Source organism: Prunus dulcis, chromosome 4, assembly GCF_902201215.1.
Source record: "Prunus dulcis chromosome 4, ALMONDv2, whole genome shotgun sequence".
Taxonomy (NCBI): domain Eukaryota; kingdom Viridiplantae; phylum Streptophyta; class Magnoliopsida; order Rosales; family Rosaceae; genus Prunus; species Prunus dulcis.
Window position 1 is genome coordinate 11,873,451 of NC_047653.1, and position 20,770 is coordinate 11,894,220.

At 33.3% G+C, this 20,770-nt stretch overlaps 1 protein-coding gene across 1 annotated transcript; it reads left to right on the forward strand.

Moving 5' to 3' along the window:
- The first annotated feature begins 13,292 nt into the window (after window positions 1-13,292).
- On the forward strand, window positions 13,293-15,029 carry LOC117624747 (transcription factor MYB41). Its single transcript, XM_034356175.1, has 3 exons — window positions 13,293-13,561; window positions 13,688-13,817; window positions 14,135-15,029. The coding sequence occupies exons 1-3, from the start codon at window positions 13,429-13,431 to the stop codon at window positions 14,919-14,921; spliced, it is 1,050 nt and encodes a 349-aa protein (XP_034212066.1). The 5' UTR covers window positions 13,293-13,428; the 3' UTR covers window positions 14,922-15,029.
- The last annotated feature ends 5,741 nt before the right edge of the window (window positions 15,030-20,770 follow it).

Genomic DNA, 20,770 nt, shown 5'->3' on the forward strand with positions numbered 1-20,770 from the left:
GTGAGTGGACAAAAATAAAGGTTTAGAAAATAGCATAAGAATATACTAACCCCCACTGTAAAAACAATTATGTAAAACTGATTATTAAATCTGCATTTGAATCATACTAAAATCAAGGCACTCACAAATTTATATATGTATATGCAATTCATATTCAAGATCAATAAAACTCGCATGAAAGCACTGTAATCAATTTAAAACTACCACTTAGGTGTACCCCTTTAATTCCGTCAATTCCTGATATCCGTCAATTTCCCTAGCAGGTCTCGGTGACACAAAGTCAACCCGAGCCGCAAACTGGCAGGATTCAGGGGACCGTAGTCAGCCTGATCTGCAATCTTGGCTCTCATGGTCCGGGCGTCCCCGAAACTCGTGAGGCAAATGTCAAGTGCACTGACAAACTGAAAACAAACTGGATGTCTGTGGACATCGTCATATCCAAAGGCAATATATGCTGAAAGCAAACTGTTTTTGTAACGGGGTACGCACGGTGGCTTAAGAAAATATAAGATTTCTGAAAAATCTGATAAAAAACTGAATTTTTGTTAAATCTGGAACTCTGTTGCCATTTTATCTGATATAAATCTCAATCTCTACTTTCCATAATTTTTTAGCATTTTAACTAGGCAACATATAAATAAAGATATTTAACTTCAACAAAACATACTAGGAACAATCACAATCAATAAAACTTATTCAAGATCAAATAAGGAAATTTATTTGCATAAAATCATTTATAAAAGAAAAGTCCACTCACTCCTGGTCCGAGCTAACTAGACCTTCTGAAGGTCCCTCCTATGGGTCTGCCTGGCCCGGGTGCCTTACTCGACAAATTTGGAGAAGAATTGAGGGAGAACGAGCGGTTGCAAAACTGTGCAAAACCGGCTCGATTTTTACAATTTCCGGCGGCTGAATGACAGCGGCTGGCAGCGGGCTGGGCGGGGTGTGGTGGCGGCTTGACGTCGGTCATTTTGGCTCCGGTCTTGCTGCTTGGGGTGGCCGGTGGCGTGGTTCACAGCAAGGGTGGCGTCGGCTGGAGAGAGTGTCGAAGGGAAGGGGAGAGAGAGAGAGAGAGAGAGAGAGAGAGAGAGAGAGAGAGAGGAAGAAAAATCTGGTTTTTCTAAAAACCAACTTTGAAAAATTTACGATTTTGCCACTGAGTTTCTTTTGACCATAACTCTCTCGTTACAACTCCGATTCGGGCCCACTACATGTCTATGAACTCATTTCGCCGTGCTCTACGCAACGGTATCCGTAGAATTGTCAAATTCCTTTCCGGTCAAAAAGTCAACTTTTCTTTAATAAAATATTCAAAGGGCAAAATTGTCTTTTCTCGTAATAAATTACTCATTAATTATGAATTTTGGGTTTGGGTTATTACAGCTGATCACCTTGCTAACTTGGGGTATGAGTTACCCTTGGGGCTTCACATCTACGAATCTGCTCCTATCTCCCTCTCAAGCTTTCTGCTGGATGATGAACTAGGAAGAGCCCAAATTAGGGATGTGCCTTGTTAAGCTTTTTTTTCTTTTCTAGCTTCGGCCTGCCTTGTAACCAAAAAAACGAAAAAGAAATGGCAAGTCTTTGCAAATACCAATCCTAAACTTTCGTTTCCACCTGCATTGAAGCTTTTGGCATTCAATTTATCTGATTTCACTCCATATGGATTCAAAAAAAATTTAATTCATAAAATAATTTCTCATAATTGAAACTATTTTTAAAATATATTCGGAAATTGAAAATAATTTTAAAGCCCAAATAATCATTTAAGATAAGCAAATATAATTAATTAGTATTTACTAAGTAATTTATGAAATTAATTAAAATAATTAATTATTAATTAATTAAAACATACAAAATAATTAGTATAATTAAGTAAGGCTAAGATATTACTAATTGAAAATATTAAACTAAACAAACCAATATTGTATTAAAAAAATAAAAAAACAAAGAACACAAAATAATTTAAAATAATTAATTACTATTTATTAAGTAATTGATTAAATTAGTAAAATATTTAAATACTAATTATTCACTAAGAAATAATAAATAAAACATAATTATTAATTAAAATAATTAAAAAAAAGATTAAGATATTACTTAATGTAATTATAAACATATTTTGTGGCACCACCATACTTTTTAAATATTCGAATACATTTAAAAAGTATAGCCACATGACTATACTCTTTAAATATTTATATATTTTTAAACTATAATTGGGCGACTTTAATATTAAAATATTCAAATATAGCCGAGTGGCTATACTCTTTAAATATTAATATATTTTAATAATATAGCCGCCAACTATACTGTGTAAATGTATTCGAATATTTTAAAAGTATAGCTGTGTGGCTATATGCTTTAAATAAGAGTAATTAGGTCTAGCAATTAGGAAATGCATTAAACCAAATCACATATGCATTAGAAAATAACTCACATGTTCCAGTGCAATTAAATTCCAACATATCTACTGAACCCAAAAAGGTTGATGGATTTCATATTAGCCAAAGCGTGTTAAGCAATTTTTTAAATAATTGTAAACTTTTAATGTTGTGCAATTTCTTATGGGTTTGGATCCTCTACTCCGTTAGGATCTGCTTGCTTTTAATATATACATGTCGGAGCCTAATTGAGTCCTTAAAATTCCAAACATAGATCTTATAGTCCAAACCCTAAATCCAAGTCACAACATGATTTGATAATATAAACTACTTGTTGGAGTTTGAATGAAATACATAAACTTGAATCCCACATTAGAAAAGAAGAGAAAATCTGTATCCTTATAAGTGCGAATCTTTTTACACATGCAATATGGACGGTGGGCCTAGTGGAGTGGAACTTGGGCCCTACCTTTTTATTGGGCTTTGATTATATATACATAATATTTAATATTTAATAATCATAGATTGGGTCTTGGGTTAGTCCTATTTTGGTATAATTTTCAAATTATTGAAAATATTTTTAAAATATATTGGAAAATTGAAAATAATTTTAAAGTCCAAAAACTCATTTAATATAAGCAAATATAATTAATTAGTATTTATTAAGTAATTTATGAAATTAATTAAAATACTTAAATACTAATAATTCATTAAATAAATAAATAATTAATACATAAATAATAATTAGTGTAATTAAATAAGGCTAAGATATTACTGATTGCAAATATTAAACTAAACAAACTATTTTTGTATTAAAAAAAATAAAGAACAAAGTCCACAAAATAATTTAAAATTATTAATTATTAATTATTAAGTAATTGATTAAATTAGTAAAAGATTTAAATATTAATTATTCCTTAAAGACTAATAATTAAAATATAATTACTAATTAAATTAATTAAAAAGAGGTAAGATATTACTTAATTATAAAAATATTTTGTGCTGTATATTAGTGTGGCTATACTTTTAAAATATTGATATATTTTAAAAATATAACCGCGCTATACCTGCCTTTTAGGTATAAATTCATATATTGGATTTTCTTAAAGGTGTTTTTTTCATTGGTTATTTTACCTTACCTGGTATGGAGGTACGCCATTACACATTTAAAACGCAATTATTCCCCTGATTATCTAGACTAGTCTCTTTGCACACGCTCACGTGTGTGCCAATTGGTTTTTTTTTCTATTTTTTTATTTTAGAATTAAAAATGATAATGGTTAGTTGTGTTCCATAAAAATAGGACCCATTATCTAATTTTGTTTTTAATATTAAATATGGAGGGTATGAATTTATCATGTTTTTCACATTTAATTAATAATTTCAATTCTTAATATTTGCATTAATCATGGGCATTTTCTGATATTTTGAATGTTTCACTATTCTATGCATTTTGATTTTTATATGTAGATGTTATCGACTAAAAAATTACCTAGATATTATGTTTTTAACTAATACTTGGGTTTCAATGCCTGGAGCATAGGTAAATGTTTATTTTTTTTAGTTTTTTGAATGTGGGTGGATGTTTGTTGATGTACCTATATCTGAGACGTAGGTACGGTTTTGAGTATGGGTGAGCTCGATCTGGGTTGGTTCGGGTTTGATCCCAAATCGTCCATCGAATCAGAGCTTTCGATGTAGCAATTTCAACACCAACGTCGAACCACCACCTCTGGTTAACCAGTTGAACGATTTGGATTATCTCGATGTCGGGTTTAGGTTGAAGAAAAATGAGAAGAAAGAAAGAAAAAAAAAGATAGAGAGATGGAGACAGACGGAGAAGAAGGAAAAGAGAGATAGAGAGAAGAAGAAGAAACAAAAAAAGACAGAGACAAATGAAAAGGAAGAAGAAGAGACTGAAACAGACGAAAAGAGAGGAAGAAGAAGACAAAAAAAGATAAAGATAAAAGATAGAGAGTGAGAGATGGAGAGGGATGCATGGGTTTTTTTGTTTTTTTGTTTTTGGTCAGAGGCATGCGTGTTGGTGGCAGGACAAAGGTTTTTAGTTTTAATTTTTAGTTCTCATATATGATTTATAATAAAATTTTATTTAGTATATGTAAATATCACTGGTTTGGTTAAATCATGGTTTTCAATATCCAACATAGAGCACCGAACTATAAAAAACGGTTCGGTGTCAAACCAATGACACCAAAAAAGAAGAAAACAAACCAAACCAAGCCGTACGACTTGGTTTGGGCGGTTTGACCCTGGTTTCGGTTTGTATGCACCCCTAGTTTTGAGTAGGAGTACGTGGACAAGAGGCATATTTACCGGTTTGGCTTAGTATACCTGGAACACGGATTCTAAGTATCTACATTTAGAATTTACGTATTTACCCGCATTTCGCACAATCTTCACCATCCTCATTATCTAACCGTTTAAAACAAGACACAGAATTAAACCTTTAAAAAAAAAAATTAAAAACAAACTTCAAATTGAAAAAATAAGATTAGAAAGTCACATAATCTAAAAATTAAAAAAACCAGAAATGCAACTTCCCCTCCCCACCACTATCCCCGACGCCCCTACCAACCCCAACACACCCAAGCATACATACCATCCACCATCTTTCTCCCCAACCCACCCCAACACCACCCAAGCCATTATATATACCATTCACCATCTCTCTCTCTCTCTCTCTCTCTCTCTCTCTCTCTCTCTCTCTCTCTTAATAATCTTTCTCTATATTCTTCACAGCCCCCCTTTAATTACCCCTAACCTTTCGTGAAAAAACCTATAGCCTCCCTCCCACCCACCTCATGGAAAGGGAGTTAATTTTTCTTTTATGTTTTTTATTTAAACAAATAATTGTTAAATTTAAATAAATTTTATTATAAAAAGGAAAATTGAATAGTTATATTGTTCACATGTCATGTCTTTTAAACAGTCATAGGTATAATTTTGAGTGATTTGTAGACGGAGGCGAGATTTGTAGGATGTGTATGCTGTTTTTATTATTATGACATAAATTAATTTATTACCTTATTTTATGTTTTAAGGGCATAATTGGTACAACAAAATACTTAAAAGCTGAAAATAATAATATGTAAACATAAATAAATAAAAATGTAATCTTATGTGGTACAAAAGTTAAAGAACTTGTATCAACAACAATAAATGTGTGAATTTCACCTAACTTATGTTTTCGATTTTGGACTTATATACCAAATTTTCTATTAATTATATCATTATCATCATAATAATAATCATCTCAATTCATCATAATCATATAAATTGAGGTTGGACTGTTTCAATCTTTGCGTTACACACTCCACCACCAAAATAATAATAATAATAATAATAATAAGATGTATATCTTAGTTCCATTATATTATTGCATATCTATTTTATTGATTAGACTGCAGTTGCTAGGGAGTTCCACAATCATGATGAATAGGGCCAAAACAAAAATAATGCAGGTTTTGGCTTTATTTTTCTATTCAATAGAAAACTCGAATAAAAACAAATGAAAGTTCAAGTATAAAATAAGGTTTGACCGATTGGGAAGACTTATTTTCTACTATTTGTTTTATTTTAGATCGCCATCAGATCACAGTTAATAACACCAACACAAGTTCTTCGGTATATGTCATGTCAACTTGTGGAGTATACCTGCATAGGAACCTATCGGCCAAAAAGCATAAAACATCTCCTCCTCCTTGTTTTTATATGAAATATGAACTCAGCCCTCCTCTTAATGGACAATAATTGTATAGTTAGAATAGTTCATTTTCTAAATCCAACGACTCGAGGTCTAGTACAGTGAAAATAAGGCTTGATTTACAAATTAACAGTCTTAAGTTCGAACCCTTATAATACATTAATAGTGTGTGAGAAACCACTATTCTTTAGTATTTTAGACTATTGTTTGTATTTAAAAAAAAACTTACTTTAGCAATTTTTGAGGTGTGATTTAGAAAATAAATGATTATAATTATGAAATAGTCATTTATAATTATTTTGAAGTGTCAATAACAAGTTTTTTAGTACCACATATTCTATGTTATGTTTACTAATCTGTAATTGGATTAGGAAGAATTGAATTGTGGATGAATTGAAATGAGGAGGAGTTTGATTGAGAAGAATTAGATTTCAGATTCCTATTAAAGTTGTTTACTAAACAATATGGATTGAGGAGAGTTAGATTCTGGATTCTTATTGAAGTTGTTTTTTTTATAAAAAAAAATTTTATTTTTAAGGACATTTCCTATTGAAAGGGCCGATAGCATATTAAACTCACACACACAACACGAACTTAAACCCAGGACCTTGCCTGAGGGAGTAAATACTCCAAACCACTACACTAGTAGGTCCTTTGCGCATTGAAGTTGTTTACTAAACCATATGAAATTGGAGTATGACTGGTACTACTTACTAAAATATCATCGTTGTTGGGTTAAAGTATATGGCAAATTTGGCAAAATTTTAAAATTGATGGCAAATTTGGAATTTTTAAAATTTTATGAGGATATAATGGATAAAAAAAATGATTTCATAATGTGTTACTTCTCCAGAAGTAGAATACCACATCTCACCTAAGAATTGAATTCCTCCAAAATCAGGAATTCAGGAATTCAATAATTCAATTCCTAATTTTGTATGGATCCCATTTACTTTTTAATTCCTTAATGTGAAGTAAACATAGAAAACTTTCATATATGGAATTCAATTCCTAATGAGAATTCTAATTCTTAATTAATAAACATACCACTAATATAATTTTGATGTAAGTATAAACGGTCTTTTTTGGGTGTTTTTTTTTTCAATTTTCTTTTTTTAAATTTAAATTTCATGACTCAGGGGCCAAGACTTTTACTTGTCCGATTAGGTAACCGTCTCACAAGTCTCAATCCAGAAATAGCCCCATTATTTATTGAAGTAAAGGAGACCCACCACCACACAATCCATGATCACATAGAATTAGAAACCCAATTCTGTTATCTTCTAATATTAACAAATAATCATGTTCCACGTCAGCAAATGAAACGAAAAAATATTTTACAAAGAGCCGCCTTGTTCTTGTGGACCGAAGACCTTGTGGTCTGGTCAGCATGCAATATTAATGCTACGACGTTGATAAGATTCATAATATATAACCTATACACTCCATGTTAGGCTAGCTAGGGTAGCTAGTAGCTAGCCACTAAGCCAACTTTGTTCAAGTCAAGGCTTACTAAAAACAGGACCGGTTACGAGATTTTAAAGGTCCTGTGATAAAATTTTTTTAATAACTAAATGCATCATCCATTAGGATGTAATAACAATCAAAAATTAAATTCTTAAATTTTTAATGTTTTGCATTTGATAACGTTAAATATTAATATATTCGGTTAAAAAGATAAGAGTTCAAGAGATAAAAGAATGCATGAATTTTTTTTGTGTGTTTTGTTTTGAGTGGAAGAAATGTTTTTTTTTTTTTTTTGGGTTTTGAGACTCGAACTTGGGCATTGTACCAAGGGATATGAGTTATACTGGAGTATATATGCAGTTTTTATAATATTAATATATATAATATAAAGTCAAAAAAGTTTGGAGCCCTAAAAAATTAGAAGCCCTATGCCATAACGCCACTTGCACCAGGTGTGATATTCGTGGCTTATACATGTGAACCACATATAGAGTATTGGCCACATGTTACATAACAATGGTCCAAGCATGGTGTTGCTTTTGATATTGGCCCACGACAACTAATCTGACGTGGCCGTGACGTCTGTAGCTTTTGCTCCTTTTGCTAGTAGTGTTTTGTTTCATTTAAAGTAATCTTGTATAAACATTAAAAAAAAATTAATAAATATATATTTTAATTAAAATAAGGTACCTAGGTTCAATGGATTGAAGAAATTTCTACTACTAAGTCACTTATAATAAAAACCAATCGACTAATAAATGGAAAAATATCCATGGAAAAATAAAATAAATGGAGCACAAACTCTATATTTTCCACATAATTTCTCCATTGCACGTCACAAAAAGAAAAATGGAGAGTAAATCCAAAGAACAAGAAGAAAAACATGAGTCGTGAAGGAGTTGGCCCTCTTTGGCTTGGTCTTCTTTGAGACATTTCATCAAACAGATTGCCCTCGTCCGACACAAAAAATTATGAAAACTTGACATCTTCATAGCTAACCCTTAATAGATTAGCCCCTGCGTAAGTTGAGCAAGATTGGGAATGGAAGAGCCATGTTTCAACCTAATCAAAATATTTAGTTTTGATTCTGCATATCTATCTCATACTACTTGCGTTAAGATCAATTTGACATATATAACTATACCAAAAAAAAAAAAAAAATTTATTTTATTTATTTATTTGTAGCTTTTCTGTTTCTTTCTTGACGTTGACACTACAGTTCAGATCGTGTGAATAGGGCTACATATTGTTGAAAGCATGCTGCACAACCCAAACATCGGATGGGATTGTTAATGATAAACTGATGATTGATTGAAGTGAAATGCGGGCCCATTGATTATATATCTTTAAAAAACTACGTTCCGAACTAATCCCCAATTTAAGGTTTTTTTATTATAAATGAACTCATTGTAAGATCACGTATTATACAAAAATTCTTATAAAGTATATTTGGAGAGAAAACTTCAAAATTAGTCGCTCATCAATTTCTAATTAGATGTTTATAAACAATTTTGATAATAATACCGACTAGAACCATATAAGATATACTGAAGCTACAACGAACTTTATATTTCTCTTTATGCCTGCCAAATCTAAGGAGTAAATTGAGAAAACAAAGTGTTTATGTTCAATGTTTGAACGAGAGGGTGACAAGAACTCATGACATATCTCCATCACCGCGTTTATTTATTTATTTTTCATTGATGTGCATTCAAACTTCTCCCAAACTTTCTTTGACAAGAGGGGGAGCCATCAGATACAGTGTACAATGCTATCTTTTTTTCCGGTCGAACGTACAATGCTATCCAAACAAAGTTGATGTGATGGTTTCATGGGACCGGAAAAGAGAGTTGAGGGTGAGTTTTTCACATTGCATTATCCAGAACTGATAGTGGGTTACCAAATCATATATAAATTTTTTTGATGAATTAATATAGAAATTCTCAACAACGGATTCGGTTTTTAATTGAAGAAAATATATCGATAACGTGTTAGTACGTTTAATTGGCAATAATAATATCGAACACATTATCAATTACATATCAACAGTCCGATACAAAGCTGGTCGACTATCCAGTTATATGGTTCGCACTGAAAGAACATGCACTAAAAGACAACTTACGAGAGGGAGAAATATACTTAGGGATGGTCAAAACATGGAAACAGGAAGCAGAAATGAAATCTGATGTGATTAGTCAAAGCCCGTGGGTTCATAGTCCTCTAATGGGTAATGGCATCCTTGTCTTGTTACCTGTCACTCCTTGAGAGACTAACTTGTAGAACGAGTACTATAGGTGTCCATCACTCACTGTAACACAAGATTTGGTCAAAATTTCATATTTCTAGTAATTAAAGATCCGTGGAAATAACATCAATTATCACATGCTTTTTTTAGACCTTTCTCGCTTTTTCACATATAGTTTTTCTGATGGGTAGTGGTAGCCAGCATAGAATGAGTTGGGCATGAAATGCATAGAATCAGGGGAAATTGCATATTTGATAACATTTTGACAATAAAATCTACATACGGGGAACATATTTTCAAGATTACGAGAAGATATGAAATGAAGACTCTAGGCATACATGGATTTTTTGATGCATGCATGCACTTGTTGAATATTCTTGTCAAAGATATATTTATTAAAGGAGGACTTAATAAACAAATGGAAATGGGAAGTAGAATTCCCTGTCAAATAGGGTTAGGGTTCCTAAGTTTAGGGTATCGCTATCTTTATATATATATACACGGCTGCCATACACTACCACCAACGTGACCGACCGAGCTCCACAACGGAAACAATTGGGTATATACATGCATATATAGTTGTCATTGCTGTCAAAATCTTGACCATCTTTTTCTCTTTTCAATTCAAACTCTTCTTTATGAAATTGCCTTAGAAATTCTTCCGTTGTCGTTACATATAATCTAGGCACATCAATCGCTTCTAGCTCTTCATGACACATGTAAATTAGGATCACTGTACCTGCCCCAAAAAAGGATCTATAGTCAAATATCAATTATTAAATTTGAATTTGATGACTAATGTGGTAATTTAAGATTTTACGTTCTACTCGATATGTTAAATTAAACTATTATTTTATTACATATTGTTTATTGGTTTACTACAATCTAGGCATATTTTACTTCAATAATAATAATAAAATAATGAAAGAACATTACAAAGTCAAATAGGTAAAAATTATAACAAAAGAGAGAAATGTTATTTCACGTACGGTTCAACATTTCGATTGAATTTAACATCTTTCTTGAAGATATTCGTAGTAATGGACATAACTAAAGACTATATTTAGTGAAAAACAATTTTAGTCGGTCACCCCTTTGATTAAATTATGTCGCTGTTGATATTAATCTTTCCCTATCAATCACTAATATAATCTTCAAAAATGAAAATAAAAAACACTAATAAATAATAATGATGGTTTCACGTGTGGTCAATTTTGTGCCAAGGACAAAGCCACTCTTAGACTAGACTATGGAGTGGACTCTAGCACAGTACACGTTTTCAGAAAAAAAAAAAAAAAAACCATTAATTTCGTGGTAGTCTTTAAGAACTTAGCAAGCTCCACTCCTACAAGAATTGATCTACTTAAATCCGAACAATTTCTTTTATGCATGTACAAAGTTACTGTCTCCACTTAAGTTTGTTTACTCATCAGGAATTAAAATTAGAATTAGAAATTGAATTTCAATTATGAAATATTCATGCGTTTACTTCTAATTTTTGGGTGGAATGTTGTATTCAATTATTGGAAAACTAATCTATTAGGAATTTTTCTTTTTATCCATTATATCCTCACACAATTTTACAATTTTAAAATTTGTCATCTACTTTAACCTAATTACGAGGATATTTTAATAATTAGCACCACTTATACCCCAATTCCGTATGATTTAGTAAACAACTTTAACAGGAATTCAAAACATGACTCTCCTCAATCCATATGGTTTAATAAATAACTTTGATAAAAATTCAAAATCTAATTCACTTCAATCCAACTCTTCCTCAATTCAATCCATTCAAATATAATTACAAATCAGTAGACATATCATTAAATTCTAACAACTCCTTACACAAAGTCACTGAATCCGCTTTGTGACTTCATGTTGAAAACGAGAATCAAATAAACAAATTGCAGCTGGGCGGTTTGGAGGCTCGGAGCCATGTGTGAACAGTGAAACTGGCATCGGCTAGGTGTAGTGTAGACTAGTGTAGAAGCTACGTTTTGTGTGTTGCTGTAGCAAGGTCTACGATTGCGTCAGTGGGGGCCTAACGTGGTGATATTATTGTGGTGCCAGCTAGTAATGTAATTGTGATAAGAAGAGCCAATACACACAATTAGACCTCCCCAGGGAAAAGGATCTGCATGTGTCAACACAAACACAGTTTAACGACTTTAGATTAGATGCGAATCGGGTCAAAAGTATCTGGACAGATACATCAATCCGCTCCAGCTGAGACGGAGGACTGTCATAGGGTAGAATCCCATTACGTGCAGCAGAACATTGATTAGGGATATCAAAACAGTGTTTTCCGTGATATACAAATTTTTCTACCAACTGAGAGATTAACTAGAGAGAGAGAGGTTGACGAGGTTGATTGCCATGCTCTTGATTGTGCGAGCCTGCACAGTTGGGATTGTTGAATATATCCCAGGGGCCATTTGGTGCTTCAAAAGAAATATGTGAAATAGTTCTTCCCATTCCTAATTTGTCTTTTCCTTGTTACAATTATTTGCGTTAAACAAGATTACAAACAGAAACCTTTTTGTCTTTGAGATTAAGAGCTACCTTTCTGGAATCTACTAATTATGAAATAGGATAATCCAATTAGAATTAGGGTTGAAAGTTTAGAATTAAGAGAGTTGAAAATTTTGAATTTATATTAGAAAGACAGTTCAATGAACAAAAACAAAACTCAAGGTTTTATCTGCCCAGGAAAAGAGTCCGTAACTCGTTATTATCTCATGGACATTCAAACCGTGTTTGAATTTCATTTTAAATGACAACAAAAACAAGAGTCAATTTCAATATGAATTGTTAGAAAAGAAGACAAAATCTGAAATAGACATATGCTTTTCTATTTTGGTATATGTACACAGGACTTTGGAGTAATGGTATTTTAGTTGTTTGAAAAAATAACTTCTTTTTCTCTTCTGATTCTCCCTCGTTATTCCATTCTTGGTTGCTTATATTTAAGACTTTTAGCTCATCGTTTATTTTTGATAAGCTCATTAGTTCTAAAAATTTGAGAATTTTCTCCAACGCGGACGCCATGTATTTTATACTCCCTCTCTTTGCTTTCCTCCTTATTTACAGTGACGTATGCACAATATAATAACGTGCGGACGTCCGCTTAAGGAAATAACTGTATATATAAATTTTCAGCCACAAGTGTAAATTTTTTTAAATAATAATTATGGGTACGTAAATATTACGTAGCATAATCCTGCATGCTGCGTACGTGATCTGATTGATTAAAAGAGGGGACCATATTTATTTCATATTTAAATATCTGATAGAGGAGGGAGATAATTTGCGGCTAGCTCTGTAATTTGTCGTCATAACAAGACACGTCTCTTTAAAAGGGCGGTACCCAATTCCATTGACTTCCCAATTTGCTTCGCTTGCTTTCCTTGCCCTCCTATTTATATATCCTCCCTCACACTTGCCCTACACCAACATTTCTGCTCTTAGTTTGCTTCTTCACCTCAAACCAAGTGATCAATACCTCAAAATCCCCTCTCTCTCTCTCTCTCTCTCTCTCTCTCTCTCTCTCTCTCTCAAGCATACATTACTGGTTTCTAAACTAGTTTTTGTTTTCGACGAATGTTATGGGGAAAATTCCTTGTTGTGACAAAAACGGATTGAAAAGGGGTCCCTGGACTCCGGAGGAAGATAAAAAACTGATTGATTACATTCAGAAACACGGGCATGGGAGATGGCGAACCCTGCCTAAGAATGCAGGTTAATTAATTTACAAATGAGTACTTTTGCATTATTTTTTCTTTCTTTTTTGTTTAATTAATTGTGGTTTAAGTAGTATATTTATATATATAAGGCTTTAATAACCCTTTGTTGTTTTGTGTGTAGGGCTAAAAAGGTGTGGAAAGAGCTGTCGCCTCAGGTGGGCAAACTATCTGAGACCTGACATTAAGAGAGGGAGGTTCTCATTTGAAGAAGAAGAGATCATAATACAGTTACACAGTGTTTTGGGAAACAAGTACGTCTACATCCTCTGGTCAATTAAGCTACATTCCCCTCATTAATTACATTTATTCTACCTAATTAGAAATCGGTCCAAAAAATAAAAAGGTGTTTTTGTTAAAAAGACTTTTGGCATGCACGCGATATTATTATTTGAGAATTTGGCACGCTATATTATTAAACCGTCAATCTGAATTATCAAAGATTTGTATAAGTCAATAGTATCATACTATAGTTTGTGGCGTGAGTTATTTTCATGCATTTTCCTAAAACTTTTCTATCTTACCTAACTATAAGCTAATAATTAAACATTTCCTCTTTCTACCTTGTTAGGTGGTCTGCTATTGCCTCTCGCTTGCCAGGAAGAACCGACAACGAGATCAAGAACTATTGGAACACACACATCAGAAAGAGGCTATTGAGAATGGGAATTGATCCTGTGACTCACACCCCACGTCTTGATCTTCTTGAACTCTCCTCCGCCATCTGTTCAACTCTCTACAACTCATCATCACCACACAATCCGCAGATTAATGTTCCAAATCTGCTTGGAATTGGACCTATAATGGATCCAGACCTCCTCAACTTGGCCACCACTTTCCTATCATGCCAGCAAAACCAAATTGGTTTTTCACAAATTAATCAAACCCAGTTTCAATCCCAATTAACCCAAGCAAGCCAGATCCAAAACCCGGTTCAAGAAATCCAATCTTGCACAACATCAAACACTTTGAATGTCCCATTTCTTAGCTACCCGGGTTCTTCAAATGTAGCTGGCCAGGGTTTTGTTCCTACAACAAACCAGTTGGGTTCTTATGACTCTAAATATGACTCCATGATTAGCCATATTCCACACCAAAATTACAACCAGCCATGCATTTCCAATAACGTGAATCAATATCAAAACTTTCAGAACATGAGTAGATTTGGTTCAGTTCTATCGTCAACACCTTCGTCAAGCCCGGCAACCACGTTGAATTCGTCACCGGCTATAACCTACATCAATAGTAGCACTGAAGATGAGAGGGATAGTTTCTGCAGCAATATCTTAATGTACCAAGACATTCCCAATGCCTTGAACGCCACCAAACTTTTGTACGAAAAAAACATCATAAATTAACTAGTTGAGGGTGTGTAGCATGCAGGAATCAAAGTTGGTGTCAGTTTTTAAATTAGTGTTCTGAGTTTATCTTGGAATTTGAATTAATTAATGTATGATTTTCTAATTATTTTTAGAACGTTTATTTAAGTTTTAACAACATTAATTTCTACCTCATTTTGAGTAAAAAGTTGATTTTGTTTGCGTGCATATCTTGTCAATAAATTTTAAGGATGTTGAAAAAGCAGTTGAAGGGAAATTGAAAGTGCAGTGGACCGGAAGTGAAAAAGAAACACTAGAAAATTGGTCTATGTCTATAATAAATATTGGAGTTCCTTCTACGTTTTAACCTCTATCTTTTCTTTGGAACATTTGACTTGGTTACCTCAAACCAGACAAATAGTCGACAGAATCTTTGGAGCCTTGGACTTTCCCTGATTTGAGATAACTAGTTTTGTTTTGCTTTTGAATTTCTTCTTGGAGTTAATTGGAGTTGCCAATGAGGTCTAGGTTAGGTAGAAAAAAATATTAATTTGCAGATAAGATGTTTCAGGTTCGAACTTCCATGACATTATTTGTGTGTGTATGAAAAATCCTCCTCTCTTCTAGTTTAGATTGACTCTTGTACTAAAAAAAAAAGAGTTAATTGGGGTTTTTTTCCTCACTCCTTTTTGTGTGTATTTTTTTTCTATTCTATTTTAAATAGAGTTCTCTTGAATGAACAAATTAAAAGTTTAACTACACGAGCACTCTTATGATGTTCAGCTGGTTTCATTTTTAACGTTGCGCAGGTCTAAATTTACAAAAACACTATTTTCTAAGAGTAATTGTAAATTAAACTTTCCGTTACTTTTTCGTTATTGTGCTCAATTTTTGTTTTTTGGAAGGCTTAAATGTAAAAATAATGTCTGTGTTTTATCATGTTGACCAATTTATTCTATGTGTAAAACGTCACTTTTGGTCCCTGTAGTTTTAATTTGATTATTTTTGTGCCTGTGGTTTTCAATTTAAGCAATTCAAGTCCAATTTCCAATTTCTGTCAAATTAGGTTAATTGCTGTTACTTGTTGAAGGGTATTTAAGTCCAAAAATAAGAAAGAGAGGGAAAAAAAAGAAAAAGAAAAAAAAAAGGGACAAAAGATAAGGGAAGAGAAGCCGTCAGCCACACAACCAGCCCACACGTCAACCCAGAGCAAATCACCTCCAAGATCTACGGTTAGCTTTACAGGGACGAGGGGTTCTTTGGTTGATGGTGGTTAGGTATTGGAGGGTAGAAAGCGTCTTTTGACACTGGAAGAACAAGGGCCTTGGGTCTGAAAGATGGTTTGGCTAGTGAGGGGGTGGCAATGGTGTGAAAGATCACTAGTGAGCAAAGGAGAATTAGGCTGTGAATAGCTGAGGAAGCCATATTGTTCTCTAATTGATTGCTAATCATCAGTGGTGGAGGTAGCTGATGGTTGAAGAAGTGGGAGGAGGGCATGCCAATTTATACCTGTTTCAAATATTTTAATATTGAGGGGTTTTTTATTTTTATTTTTTTTATTTTTGGTGTGTGCGTGTTTTCTAAATAAACACATTTTTTGTATGTGGGTGTGGGTGACGGCTTCTCTTCTCTTTATATTTTATTTATTTATTTTTAATGTTTTTTGTTTTTGGACTTAAATGCCCTTCAATAAGTAACCTAAGTTAACCTAATTTGACAGAAATTAGAGATTGGACTTGAACTGCTTAAATTGAAAACCACAAGGGCAAAAATGATCAAATTAAAACCACAGGGACCAAAAGTGACGTTTTGCCTTTTTAATTTGCCAATTTGATCTTTATGTTTTGGACAGTTAACCATTGTTGTCCATTCCGTTGATTTTATGTTAGAATAACTTAAAAACTATTTAAATATTAATAAATAAAAAACGTAACTGTTTCAATAAAATTTAAAAATAGAAACAAGAAATTTTTTTTTTAAAAAGGGAAAGACACCACCATGCAGCCCCCACCACCCTTTTCTCTTTCTTCCTAACAACCACCCACCACCCCTTTGGCAACACCATGTCTGATCCACCCTACTCACTCTCTCTCTCTCTCTCTCTCTCTCTCTCTCTCTCTCTCAAGAACAGCCTTTACCCTCACCATTCCATAGCCATTTGCCCCATCCTCAGCCACTCCCTAGATACTCCGCCCAATCTCCAACCCATCTTTGCCTTACCAATCGTCGCCCCGCTCCCCCCTCTCCATCTCTTCCCCCTCCGCTGTGCCCCTACGCTCATCACCCCCCACTTTCCCATTTCTCCACTCGTTGGGCAGACCCTCCCGACAACCCAAAACCTTTTGGTTTTTTTCAAGTTTTTTCTTCTAATGTTATGTGTTACTTTTAATGAAATTTAATAGATTTGTTCTATTTAAACTCCTCACTTCTCTTTGTTCACCTCATATTCTAAGGGCCAGTTTGGCATTGCTGTGCTGTGAAAATAATCGCTGTCAAATTTGCTGTGAGAGAAAGCAGTTTGGCGTTTGGTAAAATTTTTGTTAAAAGTGTTGTTGGTATTGATTTTATGCATAATCAGAAAATGATTGCCGCATAATCATTAAACCCAGCGCCTTTTCGAAACTGATTCCTGCATAATCAGAAAATGAAAACACCTCATTAGCTGCTTTCCTTTATAGCTTTCTCTCACAGCAATTTTTAACAATAAGTGATTTTCTCATAGTTTACCAAACGGATTGGGCTTTTCAAAATTTTTAAAAAATCACTTATTACCCCAAATAAGCAATACCAAACGGGCACTAAGTTCACACCAATTTCTATTTCAAAATTTCAAAATTTCTAAGAAAACCCCACTATCTTCCAAAACTACCCTTAAATACACACCCAACAGAAAAAATAAAAAAATAAAAAAATCATCAACCTCATACCCCACACCCTACACCCCGCTATCTTGCCCCTCACCACTTTAAGTTCACATTAACCTCTCATTACTTAAAGAGATAAAAATATTGTTATCAAATGTAGTAGCAGCATTATTATTTTTATTTATTTTCTAAATTTTTTATTTTTTATTATTTTATTATAATAATAAATTTGAGAATGAACTAGGAGATTTTGATAGAGAAGATGATAGTGTAGTTGGTTTCTTAGATTGAAAGAGAATAACAATCTGGTAATGAGGTGTAGAGGAGTTTGTATTTTTCTAAAACTTAATATGAAAAGTGGCAACCAACCGCGAGAGGAAGCTAAGGGGGGGAGGTGGCCACTGCCCCTCCTTCCCTCCGCCCATCTTTCTCTTCCTCTCCTCATCTCCCTTTCTTTTTTTCCCATATTTTCCTTTCTTCTTATCCCCTATTCTCCTCCCATTCCCCTCCCCAGATAGTCTAGATCTGTTTCGATCTAGGTTTGTTTGTCTGTTTGTTTTGTTTGGTTGTTTTTGTAGTGTTCTAGGTGACTGGTGTTGTCTTTGTCTCGGTGGCGGCGACAGTAGTGACACTGAATTGGGTCTCTCCTTGGGAGAGTTGTGATACTTGGTGGCTGATGTTTTGTCTCTGTTTTAACAACAGCGGCAGCATCGACGTTGGTGGTAGTTGTTGAGATGTGGTGCTCTTCTTTACTCTGCGCCGACCAAAGAACTATGCTTGATCATAGGAGATTTTCTTTGTCAGGTTATGAGTTGAAGTGGAGTGCTTCTCATGGGTCTTTTTACTGTTGTTTCTGTGTTCGTCATTCGTGTTCTCTCCTGGTTTCTACGATGGTATGACTTACAGTTTGTATGGGTGTCAAAGGACCATGATTTTGCTCATAGAAGGCTTCTTTTGACTATTGGGATGTTCTGCGATCCTCTCATGTAGGTTTACTATTTGGGGTTTCTATGATCCTCTCATGTTGGTCTACTGTGTGTTGGTCTCTAGTTGTGGTTCTTGTCGAAGGTCTTTGTGTTAGGTTTTATTTTTGACTTGTTCTTTTATTGTAATGATCCAAAGTGACCTGAATTGGACTCTCCTGTTGGTTCATGACATGTGTGGTACTCTTTTCTCCCTTAGGATTTGTCCCATGAGGTTAGGAATGTTTTAACGAGGCCACTGTATCATGTCTCTCCTTGTACGTCTGTGGTTTTATGAATGAATTTCTCCTTCTCAAAAAAGATGTACTAGGATTAAATCTTAAATTGGATGACCTTTTTTGTCTTTTTACACAATAATAAAACTTAAAAGTTTAATTATTTAAGTATTGGGATAAACAAAGAAAAGTGTGGGGTTTAAATAGAAAAACTGATTTAATATCCTTAGATTAATTCAATTATTTTTTATTAATTTTAAAAAGATTTATAGGTTTTTAAAAGACAAAAAACAAGTTTATCATGTTTATTTAACAATAAATTTAACGGAATGGATAACATTGGCTAATGATCCTAAACAAATGGATGAAATTGACCAAATTAAAAATACAGGGATTAAATCAACGTGTAAAAACATGGGGACCATTTGGACATGTAACCCATTTTAAAAATACAAAGAAATTTACAAAGAAGATATTGACATATTTTAAAATTAAAACAATTAAACTGCAATATATGTCAAACATGATAAGGCCATCTCCAATGGAAGTGGGTTAAACCCAAAATTTGAGTTTTCAGCCTGAAAACCTTCTCCAGCCATTGTATACAAACGGGCCATAAAACCAATCCAGTCAAAAAGCCAGGCGGAATAGCGCCCCTTCTTTTGCTCGGACCTAAATTTAGTGGAGCCCAGAAGCAAGTCTCAGAACTGCCCACGTGCTGGTGAAAAACGAGTGGGGCCCGTTTGAAGGAGAAGTCTGCATCTTCCTTTAAATGTTGGTCACATGTTGTTTTTAATTCATATAGTCATTGAGAAACAACGGCTACATTTAATATGCTTTTGTAATTTTTTTATTATAAAATGTAAGCTTAACCTAACGGCCCAGATTGTCCAAGCCTGAGTTTTAATCCAAAAAAAAAAGAAGAGATATTTAGTGATATACTCATTTCTAGCACTAATATTATAAATAAACCATACACAATTGAATTCCTATAAACAAACCCAAAAAAAACCCAAAAAATGATAGCTAGCCTTATTGAATTTAATATTAATTATTAAATTACTTTGATGCCCTACTGAGTGCTTTGGGTATTTTTATGAGATTTTGGGGTTGGGCTTGTTTTAAGAAATTGATGGCAGTTTTGTAATTTATAAAAAGTTAAAAGCTTTTTTGTTATGTTGTAAATGAGCTTTGGGTGTGTTTCTAAAGTCCATTTTATATAGGGTATTTTTATAATTTGGGCCCCCATATTGGGTATAATAGTGAATCTCCAAAAAAAAAATTATATCCAACGACCCAAATTAAATCCAATAGTTAAAATAATATTATTTATTAATCTACATGAGATTCAATCTTAAAAATTGTTTGAGGTCTGTCTTAAAAAAAAAAATTATTTAAGTCCAGGCAATACACAAATAGTTGTATTTTGAAAGATGAAAATTTGAGTTTAGTCTATTTATAGTTAGAGATGGTGTAATGAAAGTGACTAAATCAAATACATATACGTTTTGCACCCGATAATTCGATATTAATAGGGGAGGTTTTTCCCTTTTTTGTTTTCTATAGTTTGATTCTTGAAATGTTAAGGGGAATGATGAGATATCCCCTAGCTCATGTGGGCATTCCGTTTATTAAATTGACCAAAAAATAAAGTCTGTCCTAAACTTGTTAACATATATATGTACTCAAGTGAAATTGGATTCAACCACATCCACAAAATTTGTAAAATCGTATGATGAAAAAAAAACACGTGTAAAATTATAGATTTTCTGTACGAGGTTAAAATTGTAGAACAAAAAGTTAAATTAATGAACGGATGGATCAAA